The sequence below is a fragment of the Miniopterus schreibersii genome (assembly GCF_964146895.1).
Source record: "Miniopterus schreibersii genome assembly, chromosome: 1".
NCBI lineage: Eukaryota > Metazoa > Chordata > Mammalia > Chiroptera > Miniopteridae > Miniopterus > Miniopterus schreibersii.
In genome coordinates, this window is record NC_138101.1 from 137251984 (window position 1) to 137265934 (window position 13951).

General features: G+C 44.6%; 1 protein-coding gene across 1 annotated transcript in view; it reads right to left on the bottom strand.

Moving 5' to 3' along the window:
* The window catches only part of RYR3 (ryanodine receptor 3), a 472179-nt gene that overhangs the window by 180142 nt on the left and 278086 nt on the right, over nt 1–13951 (bottom strand). The window contains exons 22-27 of the mRNA XM_081119125.1: nt 12452–12555; nt 11028–11111; nt 9236–9395; nt 7472–7619; nt 6406–6611; nt 5587–5761 (exon numbers count right to left, since the gene is read on the bottom strand). Coding sequence (XP_080975251.1) covers nt 5587–5761; nt 6406–6611; nt 7472–7619; nt 9236–9395; nt 11028–11111; nt 12452–12555 — 877 coding nt within the window. The remainder of the gene's footprint in view (nt 1–5586; nt 5762–6405; nt 6612–7471; nt 7620–9235; nt 9396–11027; nt 11112–12451; nt 12556–13951) is intronic.

Consider the following 13951-nt stretch of genomic DNA (forward strand, 5'->3'; position numbering starts at 1 on the left):
GTAATCGCATGGGGCCTTTTTTTCTAAGGAACTTAGGCTTCCCAGCATTCCTAAGCTATCAGCAGAAGAAACAACACTCCTGGGGATAAAACTGAAGGCTTGAGGAGCTAACAGGCTGCACCAAGGTCATGAGAAGGGCAAGTGACAACACTGGACAAGATCCCACACCCTCTGACTCATAGCCCGGGGCTGCCAGTCAGTGTACAAGAGAGGGAGTGAATGTTACAGGAATGATGCCCCAGATTTAAACAGTAGTTATGTCCCAGGGCAGGGGCTGCACTCATTACAGAGTAAAGTGCAGTCCCTATAGGGCAGAAGCCCCCTTTACAGGGAGAGCTCAACATTGTGTGAGAAAAGGTACAACAACAGGACCACAGAGGTGAAAACAATGGAAGGGGGTGTGGGGACCTCCTAGGGGATAAGTGGGTATAGCTGGGACAGCTCTTTAACGCAGCAACAGAGAAGTTAAATTCAAACCTTAAGCCAGAAAAGAGAGAACCTAGAAAGGACTGAGAACAAAGACAAATCTTTATAAAGTACCAGCATTTTCTCCTGGGGCAAAATACTTGATAACTGGATAGATTCAATCAATCAGCTCCCTCCACCCAGCGGAGCTCCTGCTAATGATCTCTTCATATCTACAATTTCTTTACTTGAGGCATTAACACTTCATGTAACTTTATAACTCTGCAAGATAAATAAAGGGGAACAATGATGATAAAGCACAACAGCTAATATTTATCAAATACTTTCTACGTACTGTCTGAGCACTGGGTTTGGGGCTTTATAGATTTCTCTCATTATTACCCCATTTTACAGATGAGGGAACGAAGGTTTGGCAGACTGAATGACATGCTCAAGGCCTGTCACCTAGGAAGCTGCAGGGGCAGCACATGGACAAGGCAGCCTGAGGAGCGGGCCAGAGCAAACAGTGCGGAGTGAGGCGAGGGGGTCTGCTTTCTAATTTTTATCCACAATGACTGGATTTGTGACTAAGTCTTCCTTCACTTTTACAAGTGATTTTCCTAAGTGTCATGTAGTTGCCCAGTTGGCCTCCAGATCAGGCAGCCAGCCTGAGATCCATGACCACAAGACCTAGGACTGAAGCTTAGAGGAAAAGGGTTACCTCTCACAACTGGCCACGTGGCTCCCGAGAATGAAACTGGATTAAGAAGTTCCACCTGGTAAGGCCACATGGCAGTACTATGAGCACGGACTCTCATAAGCACTTTGCACACAACCCAACTCATCCAGGAAGGGACCGGCAAGAGCACGTGCACTTGAATCCTGCAGACGACCCCCGCTTCAGATAAACTTTGCAGCGCAAGGCTTCCTACTGATTTTGTGACTAGGAAGGGGGATAGCCAGGAGGTCACCTTTTTATAATTCAGGAGCTTGGAAAGAAACCAATTCTCTAGAAAATCCAAACTGTGAATCATTTTTAATCCATTTCAAACTGAAGAAAGACATGAGAGCAAATCACTACCAGTCATGGAAAAGCAGATCTTGGACAGAAGTGCTTAGATGACTGCCCAGACCATTCCTGGGGTGTTTCTGCGAGTCTCAATCCAACAGCACGTGTTTTACCCAATAATTTTCATTTCCCGCTAAGCCTCATGAAGATGGAGTTGAGGGATAGTGCTGAGTTTGTAACAAGCCATGTAGAAAACACAGGAAACAAAAGGCATGCTTCCCTGTCACGGCCAGTGTCTGAAGCATAGCACCCATCAGCAGAAAGAATGACAGGGAACTCTTGGTGCCATCGTGTTTGTGTGCAGATGGCAGTGACACTTCTGGCAAGTAAGTTTCACCTGCTGCCTCTGGAAGAGCTGCCAGCAGACCTGGGGGAGCTGTTAAACCCCCGCAGGCTAATGGAAGGAACAGGCCAGGGGCTGCCCCTGCAGACCCTAAAGCTGTAGCAGGAGCAGGATGCCCCCCCAGGGAGTGCCAGGCAGGGAGACAGAACAGGAGACTGGCACTGATGCCTCTCCAGACGTCACGTTCTGAGGTCTGGCAGGATGATCAGGATTTTATCTTCCTTCCCTTTAAATGGAATAAAAGAGAAGACTGATAGCAAAGGTTTCACCAAAGAAGCTTCTGAGCTTCCAGGTGCCTTCAGGTGACAACATTAAGAGCTGCAATGGTCAGGGCCAGGGATCAAGGAAGGGAACAATAATTAGAAAAACTCTAATGAGGCAGATAAGAGTACATAATCTATGATGCAGAAGAAGATGGCGATAACAGCTTAAGTAACCCAGAGAAAAACAGCCATGAATTTTAATGTCTGCCCCCATTCCTTCTCTCAAAGGACTAAAAACTTCCCACAGCACAACTCCCACTAGGATAATGCCCTGAATCAAGGCCAGGAGGCTGGCGACCAGAGCACAAGCACATAGGGGATTTTGCTTTTTTGAGGGCTACAATGCACAAAAATGTTTTGTTTGCAACAGATGCTTTTCCTAACAGCTCAAGGCAAGAACTGTTGCCTCTTTCCACTTTATACAAATGGAGAGATGCTATATGCCTATTCCAGGCCTCTGTGCCATTGTTATCAAAGAATGGCATGCAGACTCCCTTTCAACTGCCCTTCCTGAGCCTTCGCAGAACTAACTGAAAGAGCCTTCCAATTATCTTCTGTGTTATTAAAGTGCGATATGATACTACAGTATAATATGCTAACATAATACAGTACAATTCTATTATAAAACTGCTTCCTAGTAATAGACTTTGTTATTCTGAAGGTCAAATCACGTCCCTGGGCACGAAAAGTCTGTGAGGCATCTCTTTCATTATAACAGATGATCTCTAAAAGCAGTTATCTTAAAATCTCTCTGTATGTTATAGCATTCCTTACTCAAACCCTACAACAGGCCCCTCCTGTGTTTTAGAGAGGGAAGTCCAAGGGTGCTTGGCCCAGATTAGACAATAAAGTATCTTGAATGAAAAGACTGAGCCTTGGTATTTGAGGCTGTGATCTGCACCTTGTCTATCTTTCCAGCTCCGTCTTCCATAAATTCCACACGCAAGTCTTCCAAACTGTCCTGCCCTTTCCTGCAGTTTCCCTGATTCGATTCCACAACCACCCTCTAGTTATATCCCCTGAGGGGAGTACCCTTCCCAAGAGGTGGATGCTTCAGATTCTTTAACACTCAGTGTCGATCCCATTCTTACAGAATTTTCATTCTGTACTAGCATTTGCCGTTCATAACCTATGGCTTTGCATTACTATTTTTTCATTATTTTCACCTATTTGTTTTAATTACTCAGAAAAGCTTCTTTTTAAGAAAATATTTAGCTTTCTGACTCTGTGCTTTCCCTTCAACACTTTCACAGCGATTTTTCTGCTCCTCAATAAGAACAGCACGCTTGATCCTGTCGTGGACACATCTAGCACACAGGGATCCACCACCCGCCCTGCTGACATGTTTTTTCGTTTTAGATGATCTCATTAGAACTTCACAAACTCTGCGAGGTCAGTCTGGGCACATGCCACGTGCAGATTTTGGTTCTTTCCTTCTTGGTGTGAAGGTAAACAATTCTATTACCAGGGGGTCGGGACAGTCTGGTTTTGTTAGAGGCAGGACGGTAGGACAGCCTCCAATGGACAGCACGTCAAAAGCTGGACCATTGTGAATGCCTGTGGACACCATCCCCAAAAGAGCTCATCTTATCTATTTTTACACTAGAGAAAAGGCTCTTTTGGACCACTTGCAGTTGTGTGCACTGCAGACCACTGTTTCTTGGTCTTTAATGTGCATACAAACCAGTCTCCTGGCTGAACGCAATTTCTGATTCAGCAGGTCTGGTGAGGCTTGTGAATCTGCATTTCTCACAAATGGACCACACTTGAGTAGCAAGGCTTTGGACTTGCAAAGGTCTCCTAACCCTGCACAACAGACAAGATTCTTATCTCTTCTTTATGTTGAGTCAAAGCCTCCTAGAAGATAACATCCCTGGTTCATGCACAGGACAGCCAGGAAAAAGTCTCCAGTCTTTCAACTCCTTCTACCCCAGGGAGCTTCCTTCCTCAGGGATGAGCCTGAACCTTCTAGTGTTTCATTCTTTCCCTGGCCTCAGGAAGACAGCAGTGCCTGTGGCGGGTAAATATCCCTATTGTCTACACTGCCCTTATCTACCTACACATTTCCTCTCCTGTGCCTCGGAACCAACCCACAAGCCTTTCTGTTTGCTGGCAACGTCTTAGAAATAGGAGTCTTTCTTTAGAACTCTGATCTTAAACCTTTCAGAAGGCATTAAAATGTGACCCCATCTGGCTTTAGCCATCCTGTCTTTCTAGGAAAATACAATGACTTGCAACCTTTATTTCCTCAAATAGGTGGCTCTCAGAAAAATCTTTAAAGCTCTTTTAGGGTAGAGCTGGATATGAATGTTGCAGATAATACGTATCCATAAAAAGCATGAAAGTGACTTATAAAGTTAAAAACATTCTGCAAACAAGGAATATTTATATTATTATATATACAGCTTCATGTATTTCTGCTGCTCTTGCCTATGCAGTCTTACCTTTCTTAGCTTTCTCGGTGGGGACCGTTTCTTTTTGTAAAGTCTCAGAGATTTAGAGCTATCAAGGAGCCCTAATCGTTTGAGAGGGGGAAATGAGACGCAAAGATGTTAAATCAAATCCACCCAAGATGTCACAGGTGGGGAGGGACAGAGGCAGGAGGGGAGCCCAGGTCTCCTGACCCACCCACTCTGCCCCTTCCTGGCCTGAAATGAAGCAGCAGAGAGCACAGCACCCGTGTGGGCACAGCGGGAATGTCATTGCCATAGGATGTTGGAACTTTGCAGTCTATCCTTTTATTCTCTGGTCTAGATGAAGAAAAGGAAGCCAGAGAAGTCAGGCCAACACACTCTGGGAGCCACACAGCTTGTCAGGAGTGAGTCAGCTCTCTCAGCCCAGGGCTCCTCCTGCACCCCAACCACCTTTGTACATAATGTAGCTCAGCAGACAGGAAATAAGCGCCAATTGCTCCTTTGTGTATCTAAAGCACTGCCCTGATTGTGATCTATTCATGGCCATTAATAAATGCCGCTGTGCTTGGCTTCCCAGTGTGATTGATTTTCAAAGTAAATTGTATTTCATTCAAGGGAACAGCTAAATTGAACTTTTGTGTTTCAATGGTTCTCATCAAAGCATCAAGTTCAATTACCCAAACATGCAGACTGACAATTTAAATCAGAATAAAAAGATAATTCTTTAATTCACTGACTTTTCTATTCTGCCAGGGACATTAGTCCCCATGCAATTAGCGTTTCCTCTGTAATAGTAGGAAACCTGGGGATGTTTAAACTGCTAAGGTTCAGACCAAGGAATTAGAGGAGAGTTTCTTAATCAGTCTATCTGGAAGTTCAGCACTTACATTTATGCTGCACATACCAACTATCCCTATTATTTATCTTGATTTCTTCAATAATGATAGTATAAGGGCCAGTTTTCACCACCTGGGTTTCAAATATGCAAAGGACAGTGTAGCCTAAATAAGGAGGTAGATGAGCTCACCCAGCTGTCCCTGGATTTTCCTATGACTCATGGAGTTGGAAGGAGGGGAAAGGTGGTCAGTTTACCATTCTCAATCTCGTAATCCGCGAAGGCAAGTTCTGAGCCTTTATTGGTGATCAGCAGCTCCCCATTCAGGGTGAAGATCATTGAAGCATCATCGAGGTTAATCATACATCCAACCACATCTCCTGGTTGCCAGGTACGTCCAAAATACCCACTCCCTTGATGCCAACGCTGGCCCTAGGAAACAAGATCCCAGAGCTCAGAGAAATGGAGGTCCGAGAAGCAGCTCCCAGGCAGCTAGAGAAATGACCAAGGGAGCAATTTCTCCTAACTAGTAGTGGTACCTGGTTTCTACAAGGCACTTGCCTCTCTACCAAGGACAAGTCACAGGGAGGAGTAATCTTACAGATGAATGCAACTGAGATACATAAGGCTCATCAGAAAAGGTGGCCCAAGTCTCCTAATACCTAGTCAGCTACAAGTCAGTCTCCCAATACCTAGTCAGCTACAAGTCTCTCAATACCTAGTCAGCTGTGACAATCAGCAGGACTCCCTCTAGGGCAAGGTGGTAAGACTTTCCCAGATACTGGCCCATAGTGTTCTGCGAACCTCCTCTGGAGTAGAGGCAATGGGCTCAGGGACAAGGGCAGATATGCAGGTGATTAAAGAAGGGACTTGGTTGTATAGTCTTCCTCTTCCCCTGAGCAAGGAGGAAAGTGATAATCACTAGGTAATAATCATTTAAATTAGCCAGTGGTGGTGGACACTCATTGTGAAGCCAGAGACCCAGGCACTCAGTACTTCCAACCTCTGGCAAAATGCTTGGAGAAAAACAACAACAACTTTGGACTGAGGATGTGTGGACAACTGTCCAAACTCACCCTGCTGCCTTCAAACACAAAGGCTTGGTCATCGGCCCCCAGCTCAACATCAGGCCGACAGCCTGGCCTGGCCCAGCCAACACGCATGTCTCCTCCGGTCACCACCTCAAACTCAAAATACCACTTTCCAGATCTCACTGCATAAGACCGCTCTACCCGGAAAAACCGGATCTTGTCTATGCTGATTTTTTCCACAGCTGGGTCAGCTGTCGTGACAAGGAAAGGGAGTTGAGGGTGTAGAAGGGAAAAAGAGAACACAGAACTTCATTAATTAGGTAGCATTCCTTAAAAGAATTTGAAAACAACAAAGACTGATGATAGATCTGCCACTATCTAATATTCTGTTCATAATATAATAATCATCACCTACATCATATCATAATAACAATACAAGCTACCATTCACTGACCAATTACTTTGTAGTAGATCCTTTAAACACTATACCTCAGTTTTTCCTAGCAGCAGTCCTATGAGGTCATTTTACAGAAGAAAAATTGAGCCTCAGAGAGGTTAATAAATCACTTGTTCAAGGTCATAGAGCAGAGCAAGGATTTGAACCCAGGTCTGTCTTACCCCAAATCCAGCCCCTTAACCACTTGTAACACTGCTTCAGTGGCCTGGCACATTCTGGGGTATGGGATGACAATAACATGGTTATAATCTATAAGTTGGTATTTTAATCAGTGTTAGAATTTCATTTAGGAATGAGATTACCTGGTCCAAAAGTAAGCTGATATTCACATGCTTGGAAAATAAAAGAAATAAAGGTTTTGTGACCAAATAATCTGAAAAGCTCAGCTACTCTGGAGGGTAACTTATTCCCTGTGGGACTGGGGCATAGACGTGCTCATCACAGACACATCTGTCAATGGGACAATGTTTTATCATCAAACATGATTCTCCCCGCCCGTCTCCCCCACCGCTTCTTAAAATACACCATTTAGTGTAGTGCTCTCAGCACCAATATCATTATTAACGGTACAAGTTAGACCTACTGAAAGTTAGCATTTCCCCGGAAGAGCATGTTTAGTAAACTGGGGCCGGAACTAGCACCTCCATGCTTTACCTAGTTCTTGGTCTGATGGCTCCACGTTGTAGCCATAACCAACGAATGTCCGAACAGCTTCCCGAAGGCTGTCCCTGTTTGACTTCTTGGTACGCTCATCCAGTAACGCATATGGCACCAGACGGGGGTTTCTTTTGTTCTTCAAATCCTACGCACAGCCAGAGAAAAGAGGTTTGGAGAAAATGCATTTTGTCTTTACAGTAGCTCGTCCCACTCACGCATTCTCAGCCGCAGTCCTGGCTTCCCCACGAGTCTGCTAGCCCTTCCCCCAGTGCTGTGATATTTGGCAATGTACATATTTACTACTTCTCTTCAGGATTGAGTATAAATGGAAAAATTTTACTAATGTCCAAAGCTAGCATTAAAGAAACACATTTTGCCTGGCTGGTGTGGCTCAGTGGTTGAGCATCGACCAACGATCCAGGTGATTGAGGTTCAATTCCCGGTCAGGGCACACGCCTGGGTTGCGGGCTCGATCCCCAGTCGGGGGCGTGCGGGAGGCAGCCGATCAATGACTCTCTCTTATCATTGATGTTTCTGTCTCTCTCTCTTCCTCTCCCTTCCTCTCTCTGAAATCAATAAAGACATAACAAAAAACCCCCACACTTTAATAATGCCAGGCTATGAATAAAATGCAGTGTCATGAAATGGTTGGGAACCTCCATTCTCAAGGCAAGGCAGATGGGGTTTTCGTAACTACCCCCCATGGAATGATCATACCATGATTTAAACTGTTAGAGTCTCCTCACAGCCTCTTAACAGAGAAACATCTGTGTTCTTGGAAGCACATCAGAAAAGGTGGCAGACCCATAGTGAGTCCATTTCTTTGCAGTAGGCACACACTTGTATTAGTCTGCCTCAGTTCATTAGAGAGGGTTGAGAAGACAATGATAATTGCAGTGAGCAGTCATTATAAATAAATATGCCTGACATGCTGTTTGAACCCCCCCAATCCCCTCCCTACCACAGTTCCTGTAGTTGTGGTCTTCTTGGCTTTTATACATGTGTAGGTTCAGAGGCTCACATATGAATGAAAATGTGTACACACAGCAACTCCTGAACTTCCCTGACACTAATCCTGGTATTTACTGAGATGAAGGAAGCATGTCAAGAAGAGACGTGTGCCAGATGGTTTGGGGCTGAACTCTGGCTCTAAACTCTACCTAAATCCTTGCTGTGCCCTGGCTCTTAGACTGCCTCCTGCTCCAGCTAAGAATCTTGGCTGCCCAGGAATCTTGGCCCAATGAACCGAAATAAGGGGCGCAGGCTTCTTGGGAGGCTGGTTTGCCCCTCTCCTGGGCTAGTGTCCCCTCCTTTTCACTCTCCATGGTAGATACTTGAAACCATTTCAGAAATACTGCTAAGCTGTGATGTGGATTTGTGAGAGCCTTACCCTGGCCTTGGAGACCAGCATGAAAGCTCAACTCTCCACAAAGCATGCAGCAAGACAGGGGGGATGAGAGCAGATGCAGCCTGTGGGCACATACAAAGGGCAACAGGATCACAAGTGAACCAGCCTAACAAAGGAAAAGTAAGCCTGTCCACTTCTATAAAATTGGAGTTGTGCCTGGAGTTAATGTCAATGTGACCATTATGAAAGCCATCCAGGCCCAAGATTCATAAATAATGAAGGAGCTGAGGCAGGAGGGACAGAGTGCAAGGACAACCCCCATCTTCCAGTCTAACACCCACCAAAACAATGGCATGTTGATGGATGATCACATCTCCTAACCTTTCCAGCAGGCCTGACGCAGCACTTCTCACCTGTTGAATGCCATAGGTCCATCCTTGTTTTATTCTGTCTTTTGCCCAGACATTATGTGCATTTTCTGCAAGCTTATCCACTAAAATTTCCTGAGAAGGTAATAGCTTCACATCAGACAAATCCAAAGGGGCTGGCTTATAGCCATTGGACATCATGTAGCTACAAGTAAATGGAAAAAAATTTATATTTTGAACTGATCTGAATGACTCCCCCATTCCAGATTTTAGATCCATAGCACATGATTAGAAAAGTATGAAAATAGGGCTACAGTCACAGGCTCTACCCTGTGGCAGAATGGACAGCTCGGTTCTATTTCAAGTCCATAGATGAAGCCCCTCATCTACCATCCTTTTTGCGAATGTGTGTCACAGATTCAAAGGAGACTGTCGGAGAAAGTGGATGGTCAGTGCAAATCCAACCTTATTTGTAAGAAAATACTTACACGCCCTACAAATAATGGGAACATTTACCATGCTGTAACATCACCAGAAACTCCTTCATTTTACTTTAAAACACAAAAGGTTCTAACCATACTGGCAAGGACAGGACCTTGAGCCAAATGGTTTCTTATAAATCAGCAGAGAATGATCGCTCAGTCGTAGAAAGTTAAACCTTTACTTTGGGAATTTTAAAAAATCATGGCACTAGAGAATTTGTGAACTTGAAGTGACCTTAGTGGTTAGGTGTCCAGTCCAGGAGTCACAGCCTCAAATGTCCTTAATTTGAAGATAATGTAAAGATGGGAAAAAGCTCAGTACGAGTCCAGGTGGATGCATGTGTGAATGGAGAGGACGGGGCACTCTGTGGAGTGAATCTCAGAGGAGCAGCTGATCATGGCGATGTGGGAACGTGCGTCCAGAGGCACTCATGGCTGCAGGGCCACTGAATGCCCAGACCAGGGCCAGAACCTAAAGGCGATGACTTGTAGACCAAGGCTCACACTACCCAGGAACCTCTAAGCAGCGTGAGATTCAGGGTCTATTGTAGGCATAAGACACTACCCCTTGTCCACCTTCTCGGGACTCCTGATCTTGGGCAGAGTCAACATGCATTGATTGCTGGGCATCGACCCAGAAGCCCTGGCCAGCAGGCTGCCCCTCCAGCTGCTGCTTCTCAGGCATGCTGCTCTCAGGCTCTGAGAGTGGGGTTTGGGAGGTTCACCGGGAAGAAGGGAAGAGAAGCATTTGGTTAATTCTGGCAACGCCCTGGCTCATAACTAATTATGACGCCTGTGTGAATGTGTGAGCATCCGAGTCTGGCACATGAGGGAGAACGTGCCAGTGTGCCAGCGAGCCAGGGGATGTGCAGGTGAGCACGAATCTCAGTGTGTGAGCCCCCGTGACCCTGAGCGTGCGGGAGAGAGGAAGAGTAACACACATGCAGATTTAGGGGCCAGATTAAATCTTGGCAGAGACACCCATTTCTACAAAGGATTTATACGCCTGGCCCAATGCCAGAGGAGTGAATCTTTGCTGTGGCTACCAACCATTTTCGGGCTCCTGTGCCAACTGCTATTTTTACAGATCAAAGGCAGCACAGCCAGCCGAGAGTGCTGCATCTCTTGGCTCAAAACTAACAGTAGTAGCGTAGATCCAGGCAGAAGGAGCAAGAAAGGGGAAAGGATGGAAACACTTGTACTTCCACAGGCTCCTGCTCGGGGAGCCATCCCGAGCTAGCATGCACCTGGGGCTGTCACCTGCCTTTGTGCATGGGCCTCCCATCCTCCCAGTTAAAAAATTCAGACTGAAGCACTGAAATCTTAAAACCATTAAAAAAAAAAAAATCACCTACTTTTTGGACAGTTTGACCTTCTTAAGATTCTCTTCAGCAGCGGGGTTAACATGAGCGATGTGGCACCCCAAGGCCAGGAGGGTTCTGTGATGAAACAGAGGGAAAGACAAGGGTCAACTGCAAGGTAAAGGTCAGCAAGAACCCTCTCCCGCATCTGAGTTGATAGAAACAGACAGTCATCATTCATTTAGACCAGGCGGTTACCAAAGTTTTTTTGTAAAGGGTCAGGTAGTAAACTTTTAGCCTTTCTGGGCCATATGTCTCTGGTACTCAATTCTGCCAATATAAAGCGTGAAAGCAGCCATAAGCAATAGACAAACCAATGAGCTTGGCTTTGTTACAACAGAACTTTATTTATAAAAATAGGTGGCTGGTGAGATTGCCCATGGGCCACAGTTTGCCAACCTCAGATGCAAATGATAGCAAGCATAAGAATATATTTAAAAAAGTTGGTTCACAGGCCCAATTCGAGACATTTTTGAGTTTATAAATTTACTTAGAATTATATCCTGCTTCTGATTCCAGGGAACAGATAGGATCGTAATAGCAATTCCATGAGTCAGTGAGTATTGACTGTGCGCTCCCTGCACAGTGACTTGAGCTGTGCTAGACCCTGTGAGGTACCAGAGCTGCACCCTCAAGAATCATCAGGGTGATTGAAGACATCACACATGTGAGCCCTGAGACAAGGCACGATGACCGAGCACTGTTATGCCAACAAAATCACAGTGTTAAAATGCTCTGCCCTGACAACTAGAGAGAGAACAGGTAACAGGCACCAAAGAAATTCAAGATGGGAGATACCAACTTGGGCTAAAAAATTTAAAGTCTGAATTAGGCTTTTAATCATGGGTGGGATCACAGAGAAGCTAAAAGTTGTGGAGTGGGTGGGGAGAGATTAATCAAAGAACTTATATGCATAACCCATGAACACAGACAATAGTGTGGGGAAGGCCTGGGAGCGGGGTGGATGCGCGGTGGAGGGGATCAATGGGGGGAAAAAGGGGCCATCTGTAATACTTTCAACAATAAAGATAAATTTAAAAAAAAATTGAATTTTAGTGAGTCAAACCCTATTTTCCCATTGGTTTCTAGAAATGTCTTCTCTTTTTTTCTTGGTTTAACCTGAAAGAAGCTTTAACCTATAAGAAGCAGTTGGTCCTTTGTGTTTCTTTTTTCCTGCCTACATTTTCCCTCCCTATGGCAAATAGCAAAATGGCCTCTAAAGAAATATATACGCTAAATAACAATGGTGGATGTGTCATTCACTCTGTTAAATCCCATTGCGGCATGAATAATCACCCTCTAATTTATCAGAATGCATCATGTTTTCTAGGCAAAAGACATATCTTTGAAGTTGGGTTACAAGGCATTAAATCACCCACTCACTGTTTAGTCCAAATTCAACTCAATTAAACACTCACTTTAAGGTTTCAGTTGACATTTGCAGGTTATAATTCTTCTCAGTTTCGGGCAGCTTTGAAAACTCCACAAGGCAGGGGTGTTGCCTTTTATTGTCATCCCGTATCTAGGTGACAACATTAAGAATATAATTTAAGTTTGACAGCTGGCATTGACTTGGAAAACATTAAAGGACACAGTGTGAAACATGGGCCAGGCCATCTCTATCAGGCGAGACAAAGACAGCTATTTGCTGATTGTCAATGGCTTGTGTTCTGTGCATTTGTTTCTAGCCAGGTGTCCGCATTCAGAACATACTTTTCCACAGAAGCAATTTTACACGTGGTAGCCACGTTCCTGCCTGGCTGAATTCATGGAACCACAATGCTACCGAACAGCAGCATTCTTGAGAACACAGACTATAGAATCTGGACCAGTGCTTCTATTAGGAATCTAAAGTCAGCCACAAAGGTGAACCACATTTGTAATTTCGGATGTTCTAATAGCCATATTAGAAAAGCAGAAAGAAACATTTGAATAATGTATTTTATTTAACCCAATATATCCAACTTATTGACATTTTAATAAGTAATATAAGAGACAGATATTTTATATTTTTTTTCACAGTAAGTCTTCAAAATCTGGTATGGATGGTATACTTACAGCACATCTCAATTCAGACCAGTCACATTTCAAGTGCTCAGCAGCCACATATGGTCCATGGCTACTGTATTGGACAGACATTAACTAATCAATCCATTCATTCAACAAATATTTGTTGAGTGTCTACTATGTCATAGGCATTGAGCTAGACATTAGGAGTTCAGTGGTGAGCTGGGATAGCCCCAGCCCCATGGAGGGGATATAGCCTCCTCCAGGAACTGGGAGCAAGAATAAAATAATCATAGAAATAAAGGTAAAGCTGCAACAGTGCTTAGTTCTCTAAAGGAGAGGTTTGTGGTGTTATACGAGCATCTAGCAGAGAGGTGGTCAGATTTAAGGAGAATATTTCATGGTAGCTATGCCAATATATATGAGCTAGAGTGTAGGAGCCCTTGCAGTAACTAAGGTGGACTGTGCACATTTGAGAGTGTCAGGGTCACAGGAAGCTTCAGAACTCACCTGTCCTTCTGCCTTCAAAGTGACCTTACTCAAATCACAGAACAAAGGCAATTTTCAGCTTCTTTGAAAAATGTTTTCTAGTGAAAGAGATTCCTTAACCTCCTCTGAGTGTCCATTAATCTTAGTGATACATCTGAAAGCCATATTAAACAAATTCTAATTCAAGACAATGAATCAGCCTTTCGTCACCCATGCAGAGAGGACAGCTTTTCTCAAATGAAAGGGAGATGAGAGGGTTTTCAAAGGGGTGCTGAGGATGGAGCACATCGCTATCCCCAGAATAAAGGAAACCAGCATTTCAGAGTAAAAAGGGAAGTAGGTTCCTGGTTCTGTCCGTGCAGAGCTGGTCTCCTCAGCACTCCTGATCATACTGAACGAACGACCGAGCAAGCCTGCAGCTG